The sequence below is a fragment of the Aythya ferina genome (genome assembly GCF_964211825.1).
Source record: "Aythya ferina genome assembly, chromosome: 13".
NCBI lineage: Eukaryota > Metazoa > Chordata > Aves > Anseriformes > Anatidae > Aythya > Aythya ferina.
Window position 1 is genome coordinate 12,675,367 of NC_140311.1, and position 21,817 is coordinate 12,697,183.

The 21,817-nt window shown below is 38.4% G+C and overlaps 1 protein-coding gene across 6 annotated transcripts in view; it reads left to right on the plus strand.

The window, feature by feature from the left end:
- The window catches only part of AFF2 (ALF transcription elongation factor 2), a 434,150-nt gene that overhangs the window by 344,725 nt on the left and 67,608 nt on the right, over positions 1 to 21,817 (plus strand). For all 6 annotated transcript variants that reach the window (XM_084535140.1, XM_084535139.1, XM_084535136.1 and 3 more), the window contains exon 9: positions 9,253 to 9,290. In XM_084535140.1, coding sequence (XP_084391266.1) covers positions 9,253 to 9,290 — 38 coding nt within the window. The remainder of the gene's footprint in view (positions 1 to 9,252; positions 9,291 to 21,817) is intronic.

Consider the following 21,817-nt stretch of genomic DNA (forward strand, 5'->3'; position numbering starts at 1 on the left):
CACTATATCACTTTAAATTGTAATAATAGATATCCTTTCCTGTTGTCATTTATCCCATTTTTTATCTGGATCCTGAACAAGCTGTTTACCTCCCTAAGGTTTCTCTACATTTCCATTTACTTTGTTATCAGCAGAAAGGCTGAAGAACAGCTCTTCAGTAATGACATCAATACTGCACACACAGTGAGAGAGGTCATCTTGTCAAAGCTATAGAAAAATCAGATGGATTAGGATGAAACTAGGTGCAAAATAACTTTGATAGAGTCTTTAATGTAAACAGTTTATCTGCCATTGGGTTCTATTGAAATCCCAGAGTGATGCAGCATTGGTTGTAGCCACAGCAGAGTGTGTTTTGATAAAAAGCCCACATCTCAGTGTTTAAGATCTGCAGTCATGTTTTATAATTGTAAAGAAATGTTTTCATTGAGACATTAATGAAAACAGAAGCTATTAGGATAATGCAGTCATTCTCCAACCTTGTCAATCTATAACCGTGAAAAATCCTTTCATGAAGACATATCTCTTCTTGCTACCTCAGTCCATTTTAATTGATACTCAAATTATTTTATTCTGCACAACACTAGTTGAGACAGCCATATATCATCAACTATGCAAAATGAATACTCTAGCTTCCGTTAAACAAATCTTTGGAAATAAGAGATTTGATGGCTGACATGTCTGAGGTAATAATTCACACAGTAATCACATAGGTTCCTATCATAGCATTTGTTCATTATCAGCAAAAGCTTTCAGTAACCGCTGTGAGATCTGGGGTGAGCTTGGTGCAGTTATGAGCAAAAACCATGGCATACCACTGAAATACATGGTGTTATCAAAGGCTTTTAACTTGTTCAGATTCACAGAATCTTGTGTAATTGTTTCTGCACGTGTTATTATTGTGGAGGTCATCCATCAGTGAGGAAGGGGATTAATACAACCCTTAGGACAAACAGTTGCTGTAGACTGCACAGTTTTACAGCTCGACAAGGATAAGTTTGCCCCTGCAGGTTGCAGCCATGGCCTTATAGTGGCTCTGGGGCACCAGCTGCATGGACCAGCACAGGATCTGGAGGAGCCCCATCCCTTGTGCCTTTTCCATGGGCTGCCTGGTATTCCCTGGCAGCTCAGTGTCTCAATATCCCTCCACCCCAGTAGAGAAAATAACACAGGAAAATAAAATACCAGAAGGCAGGCAGCCCTAGCGAAGGGCTGAAATGCCTTAGTTGGACAGATGGAAAAATACAGCTGCAAGAAGTCCTCTCCTCACATTTCCACAAATAAGCAGGCACTTCATAACCCCTCAGTGCTCTCTTAAGCAGGTGCTTCTCTTAGGTTTATTTTTTTATGCCACCAGCCTGAAGCAGCCAGGCTCTGCCAGCCATACCACGAGACATCATTCACCTGAAGGAGGAGCTTTAAACACAGACCTGGTGCCTCTATCACTAATTAAATAGAGGTGGAAAGGCCATTTGTTCGTGAGCACAACCATAAGGACCAGACCTTGGAGATCTGCCAGCCTCCTTGGGGTGGGAGGGAGGAAGGAGATACAGCTTTCAGTCCTCGGGATGGATCTTGTACTCCATGTTTGTGTGCATGCCTGTGCACACATGTTTTACAGAGAAGTCTTTATTATAAGAATGTAGGAAAAATACATTTCCCCAGGTCCTTTGGCATACACATGACACTTATGCAAAAGCCTTGTATTGTTTTGACAGCAAGCGGAGGCAGCAGCAGGTGAGATAATTGATTGACACCAGTACTGTTGTTGTTAAGAGAAAAGCCAGACTTGGCCATACTGTCCTGTAAAAATAAATCTGAGGACTGTGGTATCTGTGGGCCACCTCAGTGCTCAGCACTCACTAATCCAACCACATAGGAAACATTTATCTTCTTTTTCTCCTCAAAAGGAGAGTGTGATTTTTATCACGCATGTCTTGAGAACCATTTTGGTAAAGAAATTGTCTGGCTTTCTTATGCTGGCCATCTGCAGCATTGCTCTTATTTAAAAGCCCAAGCAACCGTCTGTGAACTTCAAAATCTAAATTTTGGGGAGATTTTCAGGCTGGTAGAGTATAGTGCTAGTATTGGCTTAGAGGCCGGGGGGCTGCAAATACCTCAACAGAGGGACTCATAGGTGGCCAGAACAAGTGTAGAAGTAGGTGATGAAAAGGGCATGATAAATCCAGTAATTAGCTTCTGTCAGCCAGAATAAGGGGAGAAGTGAAAGTTGATCTCCCCTGGAGGAATTCCAGAAGGAGAACAGTAATGAGAATGAAACACCTTAATTTTTCTTACGATAAATGCATCTGCCACTGCAAGGTTTGCTGGGGTTAGAGGTGCTTCATTTTGTACCAGCAGGATGAATCTTCCCACAACAGACCTCCTGCCCACTTGTAGGGACAGGTTCAGAGCACAGTGTGACAGTGCAATTGATTTGGGCAGGGTTCTCACACAGAGCACGTGTGATTTACAAAACTACCAATTTCACGGCAATTTATGTGTAATTTTCAGGGTGCAACACGGTGATTGGCTAAGTCATCAGAGCAATATACTAAACCAGACCAAGGGCAGCAAAGTTATTTTGTGTGTGTTTACATCTGCTGCCTGTTTGTAATGGATTTAATAATCAGTGTAGATTTAATGTTAAGTATAAATTAAAATCCTTTAAGTCTTTAGTCCTGCATAGGAAATAAATGGGTGGCGTGAACAATAGCAACATCAATTCACAGCTTCCCAGAAGTGCCACTGCTGGTACCATTTGGCTGTGCCCTTTTGCTTCACATGTCTAGGAAACTATTCACTGATTTAGAGTACGGAAGAGACTAAGGATGCGTTGGGATCCAGGAGGAATGAGATAGAGGCTTTTGCCACAAAGCAGGATCTGAGGGCATAAACTGCAAGTGAACAAGGGTATGAGGGGCTGCTTCAGCAACAACTGCCTATCCTCCTTCCCATTTTGACACAGCAAGTTATAGCCCATGTGAATGCTGCAAAGGTAGCAATTAAACATTGCACACTAAAAGCACGCCTCATTATAAGACCTCAAAACATCAGCACTGTTCAGGTAAGTCTCAGATGGAGATACAAAGAATTACTCTCCTTTTGTTAGAACTGGACAGCTGAGGAATACACAAATTGTGGAGAATGTCTGTAGCTGCACAGTGAAGTACCAGGGAATTATTTAAATATAGCCTTTTTCTCCTACTTTCTTTAGGGAATTTTAAAGAAGACTTTTTTTTTTTTTTTTTTTTTTTTTTTTCTTCTCTTGTAAATGTTTCTTGACCTTTTCTCTGTTTCTTTTGCCACCTCTAAATTTTTTATCGTGTGATTAGAATGTTGAAACATGGCTATGGAGTAAGCCCAACAAATAAAGGATTTTTTGATTTATTAGCCATCTGGAGGGTTGAACCAAACACACATTCTAGAAGAAGTCATCTTTAAATAAGAAGACAATAATTACTGAGCTTTATACCCAGTTAAATGTTTTATATTTTCACAGTAGGATTATCATCTGCTAAGCCTGGGACATTTGCAATGAATTTGTAACAAATTGTTTGCTAAGAGGTGTTGTTTCAAACCACAATTTCAATTCAGATTTTTTTTTCTTAAAAAATGGACTATTCAGTAGAGTTTTTCCAACTTTGTCTCCAGGGCTGGATATTTTTTTTTCAAATAGAACAATTTTAATAAAAAATCAGGCCTAACTCTAGGTTCAGTTCACTGCCACAGAACTTTACAATGACCAAATTGGTATTGTCAGAGCATTTAAATGTACTGGACCTCAAGAGACATTCTGAGCGTTCATTAGCATTTGTAAAGGAACTTGAAAATGTCTTAGAATATAGTCTAACAAAAGTTGAATTCTTAGAATTTGTAATGTCATATTAGAATTTCTCTTCAGTTGGATGAAGGTATCAAAATTAGTACAATTAGCAACTTCTGTTGAAAGAGAAAAAAAAAATTTTTTGAAAGAATCCAGCATATATCAGAACAAGTGGGGAAGGGAGACAATGTTTCAAGCTTCTTCTGTCAAGTCTTACTGGTGCTAATGTACCAGCTTTTTTAAAAATGGACTAGTTTGTCAGGAATTAGAAGTGTCCATGTTTTTCATTAAACACTTCTTTAGTTTGATTTCCACCACTGTCCTAATGTAAACGTAGAGATTTTGGGAAGAATGCTGGCAGAGGCCCAAACACATCTGTGGTGTTGTTCAGTTAAAAGCAGTTCCCTTCCATCAGGGATGAAGGTTACTCCTAACCCACAGACAAACTTTTTTAGACTTGATCACTTAAACTCTGTTTTCCATTTTACCCAGCCTCCACTGCACCAACTGAAATTAAATTTCCAACTGGTAAAATTTCACCCTAAGCATTCTTGAGCATCTCTCTGTAAAGCCGTGAAGGTTACTGCATTGCTCAAAGCAATGATGAGAAGTTCTCTGTGGTTCTGCTGCTTAGAAACTGAGAGATGAATGTAAGGTGGATTTGCAGCAGCTCTGGGAAAAAGTTAAAGCATGGAGGTCTTCCTCCTTCTGCTAACATATTTGATGGCTTGAAGTGCCATCTGTCTCAGCCTAAGAGACACTTCAAGGTTCAGCAGTTGCCTTCTTAGGTGGCTGATCAGTGCTTCTGAATCAAGAGTGTGAGGAGGCATTCTTAAAAAATGCTGACTTATTTTCAGACCTCATTTCCTCAAAATCAAATGTTCCCCTGAAAATCCTGGATATTCAGTTGTGCAATGAAAAATGTTAATTTTATTCAGACAGCAGACACTTCCCCATTAAAACTTGACTGAAAATCTAATTTGCCTACTGCAGATGCCAGTTATTTTACATTGATATTTTTGAGCTGGCCTTGTCTGAATTTATTCTCCTCAGGTCTTTGTGATGTAGGAAAGTTGTTCTGACTGGAGTACTTTTTGCTGGTTCTTTCTATCCAAAAATCAGTCTGGTAACTGATGATCATGAAGAAAAGCATCATTTTTCACATTCTGTGGTCCTTGTGCACAACCTAGAATCAGATAGGGCTTGTTTCCTTCCTAGTTCTTTTGTGTAATAGTTAAATATCTCTTAATGAAATAAGTTTGTGGATATATCCACACTACAGATCAAATAAAGCACAATGCAGATGGCTCCTGAACTAGAGCTAAAACAACTAATGTCAAAATCAGGAGTAATGCAACATATGAAGTAGAAGTCTTTCACAGTTGTAAAAGTCATAGGAAAACATCCCTGGGCAAATATGCTCTGATGGATGACCCTCTGTGTCTGACTACCTTTGATTTATTCCTCACTTCTTTCTTTTATTCACCGCTAGAGTCAGCTGTTGAAATAAGGTCTTACAGAGTAGAGACACAATTACAGAAAGGCCATAACCGGAGGAAAAAAATTGCAAATTAAAGTGGAATGATTGTCTAGTTCATTCTGGCTTCCATTTTCTAATCATCCTAAATTATTTTAAAGCATATTTTCAAGCTCAAAATTAGCAAAGGTCCCATGATGTAATTCTCCTAACAACCATTGAATTTTACATTATACCAGTCCAATTTCATTCCAATCTTTTGCAGCATCATCTCCCACTCAGGGCACATGTATCATGATTTAGGGAGGCCCTACCTGCCCTATTTCTAGATAGTACTTTTAGTACATGAAGTTTAGGAATCATTGTGGAGTTAAAACCAGTTTCTTATTTGTAAAGGCCTAGGAATATAAGATAAAAAAATAACTCTTAAAACATGTTTGTCTTTGAAATGTCTTAAATTAATAATCAAAGCTCGCATCAAGTCTAAAACAAATCAAACTCAGTCATGAAGATGAGAAATGGGAATTATTAACTGAGTAGCGAGGCTGATGGAGGCTCAATGAGATCATTTTGTTCAAAGATTAAAGGCGATGAACACTGAAATAGTTGAGTAGGATGGCTATGAACACATCTGACTAGAGCTGCTAAATTCAGTAATGATCAAAAGTTAATTATCAAAGCAGAGAGAACTACTCAACACAGACAATTTGAGTCAATAGCTAAGCAGCCCAGCAAAAAAGTAATTTGGGAGAAGTATTTTCCTATAATGAAGTTATATAAAAGACGTACATTTCAAAGAAACCTGCCTAAAACAAGATTGCATTCTTCCTGATCAGAGAAAAATAATTAGCTCTAATTGACAGACCTGCTGCACACCAAATATTTTCAAACAATATGTTTCTGCATCAAAGCTTAATGTGTAGAGTTACTCAATGTCACTTTGATTTTGCCTTTCTTTATCTTCTGCCACTGGGCATGCTCATGATATCGCAACAAATGCGCTTTGAAAAATGAATGAGCAACACCTACAAGATAAATAAAAGCAGAAGGCCAGATCCTGCGTTTCTTTCTCAGACAGAATCCCTGCCACATTCTGTGCTGTGTTTAACATTGTCATTTCCCACTCAGAGACAAACTGAATCATTTGTAATAGGAAATGACCAGTTGCTTTATCATCCAACATTAAACTAGGCTAGTATGCATATTAACTTGAGAACTTGCAATATTTTTTTCTAAAACGCTGTATGAGCGAAGAACACTCTCCCCCCAGCAGGTGCCATTTCTTACGAGTTAGGAAAGTGCCTTCTCTCAGGAAAAAAAGGGGAAAATTCTCCATGTAAAAATCTAAGATGTGATATGTGCTAGAATGTTCATAGTCCTGGAAAATAAAACACATCTGTAATTCTTTGTTCTTAAAGCAACCACGTTTCTTTCAGAGTAAACATCAACACAGCTAAGTATTCAAAAATCAAATGCCCAGTTTAGACTCTGCTTTTTAATATTCCATGACTTTGACATTGCCTGTTCTCACTCTCTGAAATATCTTCATCTTCTTTAATCTTTCATGCAAACAGTTTAGCTCACACCATCACACACATGCTCTCTGGAATATCTTCTGCTTTACCTCATATTAGAATTGACTGCATTATTTACTTCTGATCCTAGACACTCTTCACTCTTCTGTTTTCCTTAACTGTATTTTGATATCCATTTTTTGTGTAGCGATTTTTGAATAATTTAGAGGGGAAAAAAAACTTATCTGAGATTTAGATGCAAGTTTCACATGCCAGAATTCAGAATTATTATAGTCCAGCTATTTGGTGCATAAGTGTCAAATGAAATATCACTGTACAGTCAAAAAAATCTTCTGCCATGGTGGACGGTGGTATGTAAACTTTGAAAATAATTCTAGTTCCTTGCAGGATGGGACTGAGACTTGGTATTTAATGGCAGACTTCAGAAACTGAAATGTCATTTTCAATGGTATTTTAATCTATTTTAAATAAGGTGTTTGTATGTTGTTACATGTAGTTTTTACTTAAATTTCATCATAACATGTTTTTGACTTTGCACATGCATGTGGCAGCTAAAAAAAGGGGAGATTTAGGAGAGTATCATTGGAAGGAGGCACAACTTACATTATTTTGCTAATGAGGTAGAGACTCCATTTCATCATAGGCTTGTTTGAGTGATCATAATTAGGTTTGGGTGTGTAATACTTACTCGTGCAATTTTAACTTCAGGATTTCCTGGAGTTTAAGTGTTTTATTTAGCAACCCTACTGTACAATTACTATAATTGTTTCCTATCATGCATTCATTGATTTATTCTTTAGATGGAAAATGTAATCCAAATGAAACAAATGCATTTTTCTTCACACACTGGGAGCCAGCCCAGAGTGTTGCCGTTGCCCTGTGTCAGTTCTCACAAGCTTTAATTCTTTCTCCCAGATTTTAACTTATTACTAGGGATTTCCAAGGATTTAAACAAAGAGTTTATCTTTGGTATGATTGGAGGCAAGGGCCAAAACAGTAGGTATTTTGAAAAACTTGTCCCATTATAGAGCCCAAAGGAGAACTCATTCTGGCAAAATATGGAACCCAGTTGTGCAGGTCCCAAAGGTTTAAAAAGTTAGCCAATTTTCATAGAGGATTTAATTCCTTATGGGTTTATATGTGCATTTTTCAGGACCACTAATATTAGCAGTTCCTGTGTGGGAACCATATTCTTCCCATCGCTAAACGTACCAGGGGTTAAAGTTCCTCACCAAAGTCCTTCTCTCCGGTTTTGGTAGGCTTTACAAAAATAACTCCAAAGGTAATTAAGCGCTGAAACTTTCCTTTGTGTAATAGGTTTATGGATCAGTTGTCTTAATTCTGCCTTTCACTGCTCTCTGTATTATAATCTCACTAACCATCTGACCGCTTTCCACATTTAAATCTATTATAGCCAGGTCTGTGAATGCTAGAAGGAACTCTATAAAATTATGTGAAACACCAGTTTGTCTGAAGGTGCTATTTCAGTCCCTCCTGCGTTAAAGCGCTGTTTACCTATTCTGAAAAAATTCAGAGAGGATACAAGGTTGGTTCAGATTACATAATTATGCTACAGAAGCATTAAAAAAAAAAAAAAAAAAAAAAAAATACCAACCCTCCACTAAAATCTCAAGCAGCTTAACCAGTGTGATAGACTGGCGCGGCCCTGCCATCGGTGCCCCCAGCTGTGTTGCTTAGCAACATTTTAATTCAAGAAGAATCGAAGGAGATGAAATCCCCATGGAGAGGGAAACAGAAATAAGAGGGCCGTTGACAGATGATCTGAGTTGTTTCTTCTAATATACTGTGAAGATCACTGGCTCTTTTCATGAATGATAAATGGACTGTACACAGATCAATGGGTTCAGCAATAAACTGGAACCAGGCTCCATGTCTGAGGTGGTGCAGGCCGAGAGGCCCAAAGATTTACTCATTTAGATGATTTGGAGTGTGTTTTCTCAAAGGTTTCACAAGAGGAAATTGATCTGAACATTTGGTCATCCCTTGCCCTTTTCTGTTGCTGGCGAATAAAAACTGTTTTGGAAGCGGAGTCCGTTCTTCCCTTTATTTTTTCCTGTTGTTGTTCCTGTTCCAGATAGGGACAGATAGGCAGTGACAAAGGGGGCCAGACCTCAGAGCGGGAAATGAAGTAATGAGCAGTTCCTAAATGCTCATAGCCATTAAAAATAAACAAACCACACTGATATCACAAACCGGGGCAGGCGTATTTAAAACTTGTAACGTTATCTCTCTTGAAGGGTCCAGCTACTGCAGACATGTTCCCTCTGCCCCGGTTGTGGTCGGCTGCCCCAGTGTGCCCTTCTGAAGAGCATCCAGTAGTTGGCTTTGTTGTGGCTTGGCTGTGCTGAGGCATGTTGTTTAATTCTTTGTCTCTCCCACCCCTCTTCTGTTTACAGGCTGCTGAAAAGACAAAATTGAGAAACATTCCTGTAAAGTAAGTTCTTTTTATATCCATTTTGAAAATGTAACTTTAATGAACTTTTTGAGTACAGTCACTAAAATGACTGGGACAGTGAGAAGGGTGATAAAAGAGAAAACAGAGTTCAAGTTGCCCCTAATAATAGCTTAAAAAAGGTCAGTATTGCTGAAGAAAGCTTTTGATTTCTCGTGTGTCCCTAATGATTGCACTCCCCAAGTTTCATCCAGTTTTCATAAATTAATGTGTTGTCTATGAATAGCTGCCAAATAATATCACAATCATACTCAATACATAGTGCTCCTAGCCTTGGGGAGGTTTGTACATGCTAAAAAGATTATGATTTTTAATTGCAATCCTTGAGAAGGTCTGACAGGAGGGAAATAACTAGGAATGTGCCAAATGATTTCTAGACACATGGGAATATTTTGCACCTATGTATCAAGGTTTTGCCATCCTGTTGATTAAGAGCTCTCTCACTCAGTACGTGCATCTCTCTCACACCACACACACATGCATGTTTCGGCTCCGTGCAGTTGGGCTCTGTGAAGGATGAGCAAGCTACCAGGGAGCAATTTCCAGGGCATTTTATGAGAAGTTCTTAAATCTTAGGGCACTAGCAGCAAGACTCAACCATATATCATTGAATTAAGAAAGTTGCTATATAGATGTCCTGGCTCTTGAGAAAAGCCATTTTCAGTTAAAGCTACCAACATCAGTGATTCTCTTTAAATAATGAATACTCCAGTCTTAATGGGCTCTTCTGTACCAATAAAACACGTATTTTTAGCTTCAGTAGGTGATCATTGGAGTTTAACTAAGTCTCAGTAACTGTATATTCCTGTTACAGACAGAGGAAATGTTCTTGTTTTCTTAGTAGTTTGCTGATCATGCTGCCTTTTGGACTAGAGTGGTTTTGTATTTGTAAGTACATGCGCCGACAGGAGTCGCAAATCATTGTATTTTAGCACATATAACAAAAGAATACAGTTCTACTTCTCACTTGGTTTCCATCATGTATAGTCATTTACATCTTATAAAGTGAATGCAAAATGTGTACAAACACTCCTTGGAGTGATTAGGCAAGATGCAAGATAGTCATAAATCACCCTCTCTTTATGTTTCATTTAATCTGATAAAAATTAGAAATAGGATCCAGCAGGGACCTGATAGCACATGAAACTTCTAATAAGACAAGAGACCTTTCTTGCCTGTAGGGCTAGTTCAAATTCAGTGCAAGCTGAATTAAAGTCATTGTTACCTGGTGGTTGTTTAATAGAGAGTATGAAATGAGCTGTGATTTCACTTCACCTTCCAGAGGATCCAGGAGCTGCAAGGTGATGAGAGTCTTGGGGAACCACTCCAAAATAATCATTTTCATTCATTCTCTTTTTTAATATTTTGGGCCAAATTCTCAGGAAGGGCTCAAATAAATTAAGTTTTCCCATGTGTGACAGAGATATTGAGCTTTGCAGTCATTAAGCAGCACGTTTGTGACACTGATGCCCAATTACTTCACCAGTAAGGTTTGAGAGTGGGGGAGAGGGTGATTTAGGTTAAATCATTCTTTTATAGGGCTTGAATGAGTGTAACAGTTTGGAATGGAAGAAGGCCAGATGGACAGTCTCGCTCTTTCCACCTACATGTGCATATTTCACCCTGTCATTTCCCCCAACTGGTTGTTTAACTTCTCTCTGACTACGTTCATGGTTGCAGCTTCAATTAGTACCCTAGGGAATCCATTATACATATTAATTACACTCTGTATAATGAACAGCTGATAAATCTGCTTAATATTTTTCAGTGAAATGTAACTATTTAAGGTACCTGTATGCAATTATGATTTTATGCTAGAATATTACCTCTCAGGGCAAAAGTAAGAATACCATTTCAAAGATAGCAGTTGTAGATATGGATCGCATTTATATAAGCATCACAGCCACACTTAGTATACCTCAAGCCTGTCTAGCTTTTAGTGCTGTTGCTTTTGTAGCTCTCAAATGTCAAAGAGAATTTTGCTTGAATTTTAATGTTCTTCAGCTATGCAAAATAAAGTTAGTAGCTTCCATTGTCATAAGGGCTGAAAGCTGTACAGATTCCTTCTACCATATGTGACTTATCACATACATTTTTAAAAACACATTTCTGTTATTAAGACATATGTGATAGTACACTTCTGCAAATGTGAATTGCTTTTGGCTAAAAGCCATGCACTAATAAGTTGAGTTGAAACTAACTGCATTTGACATCTGTTACAATATATGTATGTAAAAATATATATAAAATATTCGCAGTTGTCATTAGCATAAAAAAAAATATCCATGTTTATATGTTGTGCTGACATAGCTCTTGTGTCCCCAAATTGAAATCGGAAATAACTCCCTTGTAGAGACTGTGGTTTACATGGAATCCTTGGACCAGGCCTAATAGTGCCATTGTTCAACACGTTACTTAAGGAGCTTGACAAAGATTTCTGTAGAAACGGTCTGTTTACTTTTGATTGCTCAGTTTATTAATGAATTTTAGTTAGTTTCATGTTCAGGAGGAAGTTTGCTGTTCCTTTTTGTTCTGCTGAATCCCTCTAACTCTTAACACTTCTGGAGGAGAAAAAGAAATAAATAAACAAACAAGGGACTTTTTTTTACTACAGTTCAGCTGTTTTATAGGTGCTTAGACTAACTGGTATGAACTTCCTGAGGGCCAAGGTAATGCAGGTAGCATTTGACTCCTTCAAAAGACATGGTCTCAGTTCCATGTTGCTTGTAGCACTGCAAGAAAGCACTGCATTTGCAGAGGAACTCATATTTATGTATTGGTAGCATCATCTGACATACTTTTACTGTAAAGAAGCACATGGAATATAGCTAAGAAGTCTCCATTCTTGCTGAACTGATTTTTTTGGTGGAAATACTGCAGTTACTTTTCCAAAAATGTAAGACCTTCTTGTGGCACCAAAGTGGCCCCGGAACTTCAGATTCCATTACCTTTAACTTACTTATCCTCCTCTCCTCACGACATACAAGGAGCACTTGTTGTCCCCCTCTGGTTTTATCCCTATTTACACTGAAAGTCAGTAGCAGAGAAAAAAAAATCTTGGATGCAAAATCCTAGATACTTGCTCACTTACTTGCTCGTCCTTATCATGCTGTTCCCACCCCTGAGTCTGAAGGAGGTAACAATACTTAACTAAGTTTACCCCGTGGAGGCTTTCTAAAGAGCAGTTACATGAGGAATGGTTTTGACTTAGGACACATCTAGTCTTTTATGAAAATGGCCAGAGGGAATTCTTGGGAAAATGTGGGAAGGTGAAAAAATGATTTAGCTAAAACCTGATTTCATATAGCACTGCAGAACTGAACAGTTTTGTAAGAGATAAATCAGGTATTTACAATGGAAAATGAATGTTTTAAGAGTGGCCCATGTACTCCATGAATTGCTGTGGAACTGAGAATACTCTAATCGACTTCTTGTTTCATGGAAGAAAACATTGGCTTCCTTGAGTGTCCTTTATCCCTTCTTCTTTTATAGTGCCTTAAAATCTTCAATAGAAAGCACTGACATTTCCCCCAAACACCTGCATATGTTTAAATTTGCTGTAGGCTTAATGACTTCCAGATACGTGTTTTGGGATTACAGCTTGTGTTAAAATACCACTGCTTTTTATATTTTCAAAATATATTTGTTTTCCATCACTGACAAGGCCAGCCACAAGTTTGTTAACCAGGAAGACTTCTGGTGTTTATTGTCTTTTCCTTCCATAAAACTCATCTTCTCCTCAGAAGGGCATCCGACTTGACTTGGTATGGTTTTCTGTCCCAACCATCATTGGAATTGCGAACTATTAACATTTGATATCTTGACATTTCAATTGACCTCTCATTTGCAAAGCGCAGTGGTATTTTTCATGGCCTTTTCATCCTTGATTATACATGGAATAAGAGTGACTGTTTCTACTGACTGCACTTTAAAAATATCTTTGTTTTACCAGCTGGAGTGGCACCTTGTTTTTCGCTCCCCGGGTAGACCTTATTCTGCATGGAAGGTCTGAGGTCTGAGGTCTAAGCGAGCCATGCAGAGCCAGAGGATTTTCTTACTGACTCAGTAAGCGGGAGGGCAAGTAGGTCAGACTCTGAGGGTCAGTTAATGTGTGCTGTAATAGCAGTAACCATAAACAGATCTTTTGCTCCCGTTGGCAAAAGTGGAGGCCAGTGGGCTAGGTCTGACAGTTTGTTCATTTTTTTACTGGTCAGATCAGGCACTTGTAACCAACAGAGGTGTAAAAGTGGTGGTGTGCCTTTGGTAGTCCTGCTCAGCAATTCCTGTTGCAAGGTATCTGCTGTCCTGTATTTAAAAAATAAAAAATAAAATAATAATAATAATAATAAAGATGAAGAAGAAGATCAAGAAGAAAATCATGTCATGCCTAGGTTGAAAAATCCTCCCAATTATCGATTATAGTATATGAGGATATCTATATATACACATGTATGTTTATGCATATATGCATATCTGCGTTGGCATATCTATATATACATACACATATATTTGTATATGTATAGATTAATCAAAGGCCATTTGCTAAAGAACTTAAAATCAAACCACTTTTGAAGAAACAAAAAGGCCAAACTTGCTATAAATCTCATTTTCAGTAAAAGTCCCAGGCAGTTTACACAGCACTACCTGTTAGTCTCTGCTTCTAAACCTTCCTTCCCGTTGTTTCTCCTCTGACTATTTCTGTCTACCTACTAAATCAGCCAGCACCAATTCAATTAGTTCTAAAAATCCATTACAACACAGGACCTGAACTGCCTGCCCACATTCATTTCTCAAAGAAATCCATTCATATTTATGTTTTAATACTTTAAGTCTAGCATGCGAAAGCACTCAAATCCCCGGTAGAAATCCAGGAAAAAGCCTGCTTACGGGCAATTATAGACAATGTTCTTTACTCCCTGATCCTCCTAGTCTGTCCACTTAGGCATCTGCACAGTTGCAGAGTTTGGTCAATTGGATCAGTTTATTGCACCACCAGAAATTCGGCAAACCCCAGCTGCTGATGATTCTGCAAGTTGGACCACAAGGTTGCATCTGCACTGATGTGCAACGCTCACAGCACGGTTGGCACCTGGAGTAGCACTGTGAAAACCAATCCTCATAGGCTACTGTTGGTTTTCAGTGAGTTTTATTTAGGGGGGCTACGCTTCCTCAGCAGAATGTGAACTCTAGAAATGTTGCGAAGGATTATTTTACTCTTACAAGTTAAAGGTTAGTGTTGGAAATGGATTATAAAACTGCCGCTTTTAAACTGTTTGCAAAGAAACGCACATATTAAATCCTTTTTGATGATATCGCACTAATCCCTAAATGCTGATTTTTATGTAAATTTTGACTCTTGCAAAGCTCTGACAATTCAGCTATCCCCATGTGGTTTTATCAGAGCTCAATTGCTCCTTTAGATCTTTTTTCCTTTTTGCAGAACCTTTTGCTTTATTTCGAAGTCATCACGGCAGCTGGAAGATGTAGTGCTTTAGACATAAAATAATCACTCTATTTAATATTTTACCTTTATTTTCTGAATTTGTTCCTCTGACACATCTTGTTAGATATATTTTTATCAGTCCAAAGGATAACCACAGTAGGGCTATTTTTATTTCTAGGGAAATGATGCATGATAACTACTGGCAGGGCCCAAAACAGTAAATCAGTCCTGTTCCAACCACAGAATGTATTAAAAGTCTGTAGCCTGTGGTAATAAGTTATAATTTAGTTGACTAGCAGTTTGTTTGAACTTAAAACTGTACAAATGAGTCACATTGGCTAAGACCTGAAATATAAAATACTTTGTGTTTTATTAAGGTATTCGGCTACCACCACAACAGGTACCTGGAGAGAACACACATTTTTCAGATGGGCACAATACATTTTTATAGTGAAATGCTTTTGACTTGATTGTATAATTTATAGTGGATGGTTAAATTACCCCACATCCTGTGTAGTGCACGATGTTTGCTTACAAGACAATGAGATGAACAGACTCTGAGAGCTCATTCATCTAATCTCTTACAAATCCGGGCACGCACCATCAATACCAAGCATTGCTGGCTGGATCCAGCCACAAGGCACCCCTCAGCTCCCAAGCCAGGCATGTTGCCCAGGAGCCACCACAGCACTTGAGACAGATAGATAGGTAAAACTTTTCTTTTGTTTATTTTTATTCAGAGATGTGCAAATTGCAATTGACCAAAGCTACTCATGCATTTTTGTAAAATTTGCCAGGACTCTTGCAACTTGGCAAAAATAAGTATTTTCATTTTAGATGGGTCGTTTCTGTTATTTTTCAAAACAATATTTTTACAATTTCATTGTGATACAGCTTGTCAAGATTAAATGTAGGTCAACTTTTAGAAGAAAACAAAGAAGAAAACAAAACAAAAATTGAAATGAAAGGTTGAGCCAAAAATAGCCTTTTTTTAGGAATCATAACCCGATTTCTTCTTTTGACAGAAAGCAAAATCAGTTAAGGTCAATATTTTTTCCAGTTTTAGCATTTATCTGTTGTTGATCAAAAGAGGTTGAACTAGGTGATCTTGGAGGTCTCTTCCAACCTAGATGATTCTGTGAGTCCGTGAAAAGAGGACCTGTTCTTCTGTCCTGTTTCATGCTATCGTTTTAGGCATGATATTTGTCTTCCTCATTATTATTTTTAATTTTAAGTCACTTAGCATTTATTCAAACAATTATTCTAACTGTTTGCTTTGGGCATTGTAGTAACAGCTGGTAGAAACTACCTGTGATCTTTGCAAAATTAATGCTTTAAAAATGTGTTTCTAAGCAATTAAGATATTGCAACTAAGCAACAAATGCCAACAAAATTGAAGAAAATTCCCTGATCCTGGTATAAATGGGAGCACTTGTTCTGCTGCTTTCAGGGTAGCTGCCTGAATCCACATACACATACACTCCTGAATCTCACTGCTGTGCCATTTTTGTCCTGCTGGAAGATAAATAACCAGAGCAAAACTGTAAATAGTGCTAGTGTACTTATATGAGTATTCAATTTATTTAGGGTCTAGTACATTCTAGACCGTCTCCAAATGAAGATCCCTGCCTTGGGGAGCCTTGTAAGAGGCAGTGTATAAAGCTACCAGGAAGTGGGATTTGACTGAGACTGTCAACATTTGTGAAATCTGAAGGCCTTTGTCTGCTCTCTAGTTTCACTGTCATTTTTCCTAACTTTACCTTGGTGTGTAAGGGGAAAATGAAGTTTCCTTGGTCTTTCTGGCTTGTGGTCTGTTGGTAATACATCTTGTAGGTTTCCTCTAGCTTGTGGAGTCATTAAAATAGGATAGAATAAAGGATCCTTTGCTATCACAAGGATCCTCCTTGCTATCCTTGTTTTTATACATCCAAGAAAAAGAGCCTGCCACACAGTAAAGAGTCCTTTACTTTGTCAGTAATATAAGTGAATAAAAAGAAAAACAGTTGTCTTTCAAAGATTTATTTTTTTTTTAAATACAAGTACAAAAAAAAATAATGATCTTCTGCTAAGCGAAAGAAGCAGAAAAAAAATCCAGTCATTTAGGATCGATGAATACAAAAGAAAGGCAAAAGCTAGATAATGTTTCAGGAAATAACACTGCTACAAGGTTAATTTTGCCTAGTACAACATTTCCTAGTATTGAATTGCCTGATATACTCCCTCAGGGATTGCTCCTGTGTTTGCAATAATCGAGGCTGATTTTATTGGAAAATCACCTCTGGATGAGAGACATACTCTGGAGAGAACTTTGCATGGGTACAAATAGGTTTTTGGTGCCAGTGCCATGTTGCCCAGGCCAGCACAGTTATAGTTCCCAATCTGTCTGTGCATTCAAGCAGCAAATTCATTAGCAACCCTTCTGGCAGGATAGAAAAATAGACATATTAGGGAAATTTACTTTGAATTGTTTTCAGGATTTGTTGGATAACAGTTCAGTAATCAAATTGCGCCTCCTAACAAGAGTATTAAATATTTTTATTAATAGTGGCAGGGAGGCTGCAGATACTCCTTTAAGTGCAGAGCATTTCATCATAACACTATGTGACTCGCTAAGATCATGGACAAAAGAAGAGATTAGCATAGTAGGGGTGGGGGTGCTAGTAATGTCTGAGAAGATTTTTATTTTGTGTTGTATGGCGAGTTGCGTGGAGTCATGTAACTCTTACAGTGCAGATGTACCGTGTGTTCGAGTATCGGCTCATCCATCAGCCCCTGCCAGCTTGCTGCCTCTTTTTAATTGTAGAAGCGGGCCGAGTCTCTACAGCACTGTCCCCTCTCTAACTATGGGATGTAGGTTTAGATATATGCAGTGGCTTCCAGTCCTTGTCAAGTGGAAACAGAGCATATTGCAAACAGAGCGCGTTTTGCCTGCAGCCAGGAGGAGGGAGACGCAGAGCACCCACATACCGGGGCACTCCGCTGACCTTGCAGCGACTTTCACTGTGGAGAGGCTGGAAGAGAGCTGATTCAGAGAGACAGGTGAGCGAGGAAGAAAAATCAAGGAGATTGGCACAAGGACGGTGAAGAGAAATCTTTCTAATGAAAGCAGAACAAAATTTACACTCAAGGCCGATGCTGAGCCTTTATAATCAAGCTCGTCTGGCCGCAAAGCGACAGTGGTGAAAGGAAAAATACTGAATGCAGCTTGCAAGCTCGGGTCTGTACAGAGGGTAGTGATCTGCTGGGGAAAAAAAGAGCATGCAGTGAATTTATTGAAGAATACATTATATGGAGCTCCAGGAACTGACAGGGTTAAAAATTAGGATTGTAAAAAATAATCTCTGTACTCTGTTTCCTAATTCCTGTTGTCTTGATGATTGTTTCACTTTGAAGAGGAGAGCCATCCTCGGTATCAATCACAGTAAGCTATTTAGACACAGAAAGAAGTGGCATATGGCTTAGTACTTCTGGGTCTAGCAATCAAGTAGTAACCTTCTGCAATACAACTGTAGCTTGGTTCCCAATGGGCTTCACTTTGATGATTAGATATATTGAGTTCCTCGTGTCATTCAAAGACAGCAGAATTTCATACAAGTTGGTGTTAGGTTCCTCTCACTTCATTTCAATTTTCAATAACTGGTGTCATCACATGTAACAGTTTCTTCGTAATGGAACTTCATGTCGAATCAGATTTGTCTTTCGAGTGAAAGAGCACAGTGAAAAGTCTTCTGAAATACGGATCTATGGAAAAATCCTTACCAGAGTGAAAACAGGGAGACATTATTTATTTATTTCTCCCAAAGACTGGGAGAAATGTGGATTGATTCCATAATCATTCAAGAATACTCAGAAAAATAAAAATAAATATAAATATAAAAATCATTAGTATTGCATTTGGGGATGGCATTAGTAGTCTTACAAGACTTACCCCAGCTGCTTGCTCCAGTCATTGTTGTGATAAGTAAACAGAAAATATTTGTTCAGTCATATTTGAAACCAAACTGTGGTATTTAAAGCCAAGTTCTGTGTAAGTGGAGTTACATCAGAAGACAATTTGGACTTCAGATGCTGACTGATCCCTCTGTATTTCAACACAGCAGCTGTTAAATGCTAACAGGCTTCGCTGACACAAAGTTGCTCCTTTCCTGGTTCTTACCTTCTCTCTGTCAGCTCAGCCCTGATCCCATCAGTGCGGGCAGATGGAGAGGGCCGAGCGCCTTGCCCATTCGAGGATGCAGGCACAAGCCGTGATGGAGTATAGAGAGGGAATGGGGAGGCTCAGGGAGTAAATGCTGCCCGTCCAGAGCACACACCATGATGAGCATAGGCCTGCACTCAGGTACCACAGTCAAGGATCTGTCAGTTCAGTCAGGATATCCCTGAAAATCTGCTATCTTGGAGGACTTTCTGCCCTGCCACTGCTTGAAGCTATATCCTTCCCAAAGGGCTGCAGTCTCACTTCTTTCTTTGGTGCCCGTTCTCTGTGAAATTTCCAAAATGGAGGAATTCTTTGAAGGTCCACCTGTGTCACACAACCCCTACACTGAGATCCACCTGCCAGCTTACCGTATATCATCTCCCACTCGTATTGATTGCAGCAGATACCATGACAGCTCAAGCACTATTTTAAAAGCGAGCTCTGTGTCACACATGCACGACGAAGCGCTCGCTGCAATTCACAATTAGCCTTGACACGCTGCAAGAAGAGTGACTGCATATGAATGTGTCACAGCTTTATAAATCCAGCATTTACAAGCTCCAAAGGCAATATGGGGCTCTGTATCACATATCCAAGACTGCCCATCCCATAGTTTTATTTCTTGGCAGTTTCCTACAATTTTGTGAAATATTTTTTTAATGTGACAAAGTCACTTCAATTACACAGTCATTATAAGTTTTGCCAAGGTCGACTATGGATCGTTTTGTGTTCATTAGAGCACAAAATTAGAATTTTCATTGCAGCAACTGTAAACAGTATTGGCTCAAAGGAGTCAAGCTTTTTCCCCCATAAAATCTGGGATAAGCTATAATTGAGGGATTCCATGTTTTTTTTTGACAGATTTATTTTTTTAACTGCCTTCTGGGTAATTTGTTGTTTTTGTTGTTGTTTTGGTTTGTTCTTTTCTTCTTTTTCCTAACCCTTGATATATTTATTTTGGTCTAGAGGCTGTATAACTGGTTCACTTCAAAACTGCCACACTGTTCTTTAACAAGCAGGTGTAGTCGGTGTTTTGTAAGGCTGAATGTATTATTTTTCCAGCTTCTTCTGTTATCGGTTGCTGCTTGTCACTTTAGAACCAGTCGGGGTTGTAAAACCCATAAATGGTCTTCAGGAAATAACCCTGCTTCAGAAAGTACTTCATCATCTGCTTAAGTCCCACTGAGCCCCATTAAGCTTTCACTTAAGTAATTTTGGTGTTTATTGCTTAAGTAATAATCAGAGTTTCTATTTAATATTCTCTTGAATTTATGGAAATATATGATTGAGTTTGCTCTTCATGCTGATGTAAATGTAAAGAAATTACATCAAAACAAATCATTTCATATATGCAAAAATTAAGCAAATAGGAAATAAATCCAGCACAGAGTGTTTCAAGCAATGGAGAAAAATCACAACGATTTCCAGTAGAGTCCAGGCTTTCAAAAGCTGTCTGGAACAGATAAAGAATTGGACTAGCTCTTTTCTGTGTTTAGAAAAATAAATAAGATCCAGAAAAGCATCTTGGAGAGAAGGAGGTTGCATATATATATATATATATATATTTTAAATTGTAGTTTCTTTTAGGTTAATTTAAGCTTTTTATTGCTGAGTTAGCTCACTAGAAACAATAATATAGTACATAGTGGGAGACTGCTTAGTAGGAAATACAAGCAAAATGTCTCATCTGCTAGTTGTTTGGGCTCAAGGTGAACCCACACTGCCCTACCTTCCTTCTCTGTCTCTTAGGATTAGGGAGTCTGTGCTGCTCCTCACTTATGCTTCACTTGGAGGACTTTCCAGGCTTTGTTTTTAACCTAATGTGTATTTACAAGCAAGGAGAGAAGACAGAGACTATTAAGAAAGTAGCAAAGAAATTCAACAGACATCTCTGTCAGAGCTTGCACAGCAGCAATTCCTCTGTGTTACTTTTACAAATCCACAGTGTGGGTTTCTCTTGGCATGTGGCACCCTCGTGTCTTGCCAATGGGATGCCCAGTCCTTAGCATTTTTTTTTAGATATAATGTGCCATGATAATGTCATTCAGGATAAGATATGTCAGCAAATGCCCTAACAGGCTTTATCAGCTTATACCTCTTAGCAGAACCCAGAGCTAGAGTGAATGGGGACAGCAGACATATATAGCAAAGGCATATCTCTTCCTCTTAAAAGAAATGTGTTTAACAAGATTATGAACTATTTGCATTCCAAATTCGCAATTAGCACCCCATGAACACACAATGAAATCATCCAAGTGGCAGATAATGTGTTAGATGTATATAGTTAAATTTTGTAGATTAAACAGACTATTAAGTATGTAGTAGCGCAGCTACAATAATAAATTTTATAGAAATCAGTGTAATCTGAATAGTATGAGAGCTCATTGAAATATGGGTCTTTTATTAAAGCTGTGAAGTGTGTATGTTTGTGAATGTGTATCTGTGCATGCAGGCGTGCAAATTACTAAGTGGAAAGATTAGCAAATTGTGGATTGGGGAAGTCCTACTGCATACAGGATAATTTCTTCCTTCAGAACACATATAAAGGTTTGGTTCTGCAACTTTATTCTCAGCTCTGTAATTTTACACTAGCTGGCATAAATTAGCAAGCTAAAAGTCTAAATATATGTGTATGAAATGCCTCGCAAAAGAAATAACAAGATGAATGCACATGGTGAAACAGGAGTACTATGTGTAAAATATCAGTATACTTTTCTGCACATACATAGGTTAAATTTAAATCAGAGAAAGGAAAGAGAAATCCTTCAACTTCTGCAGTTTATCTGTGTTGTTTGTAGTCTGGAGTTCTCTGAATACATTTCTTTTTAACTTCAAGGACTTTCAGTCTATAAGGAAACTGGCAGCGCC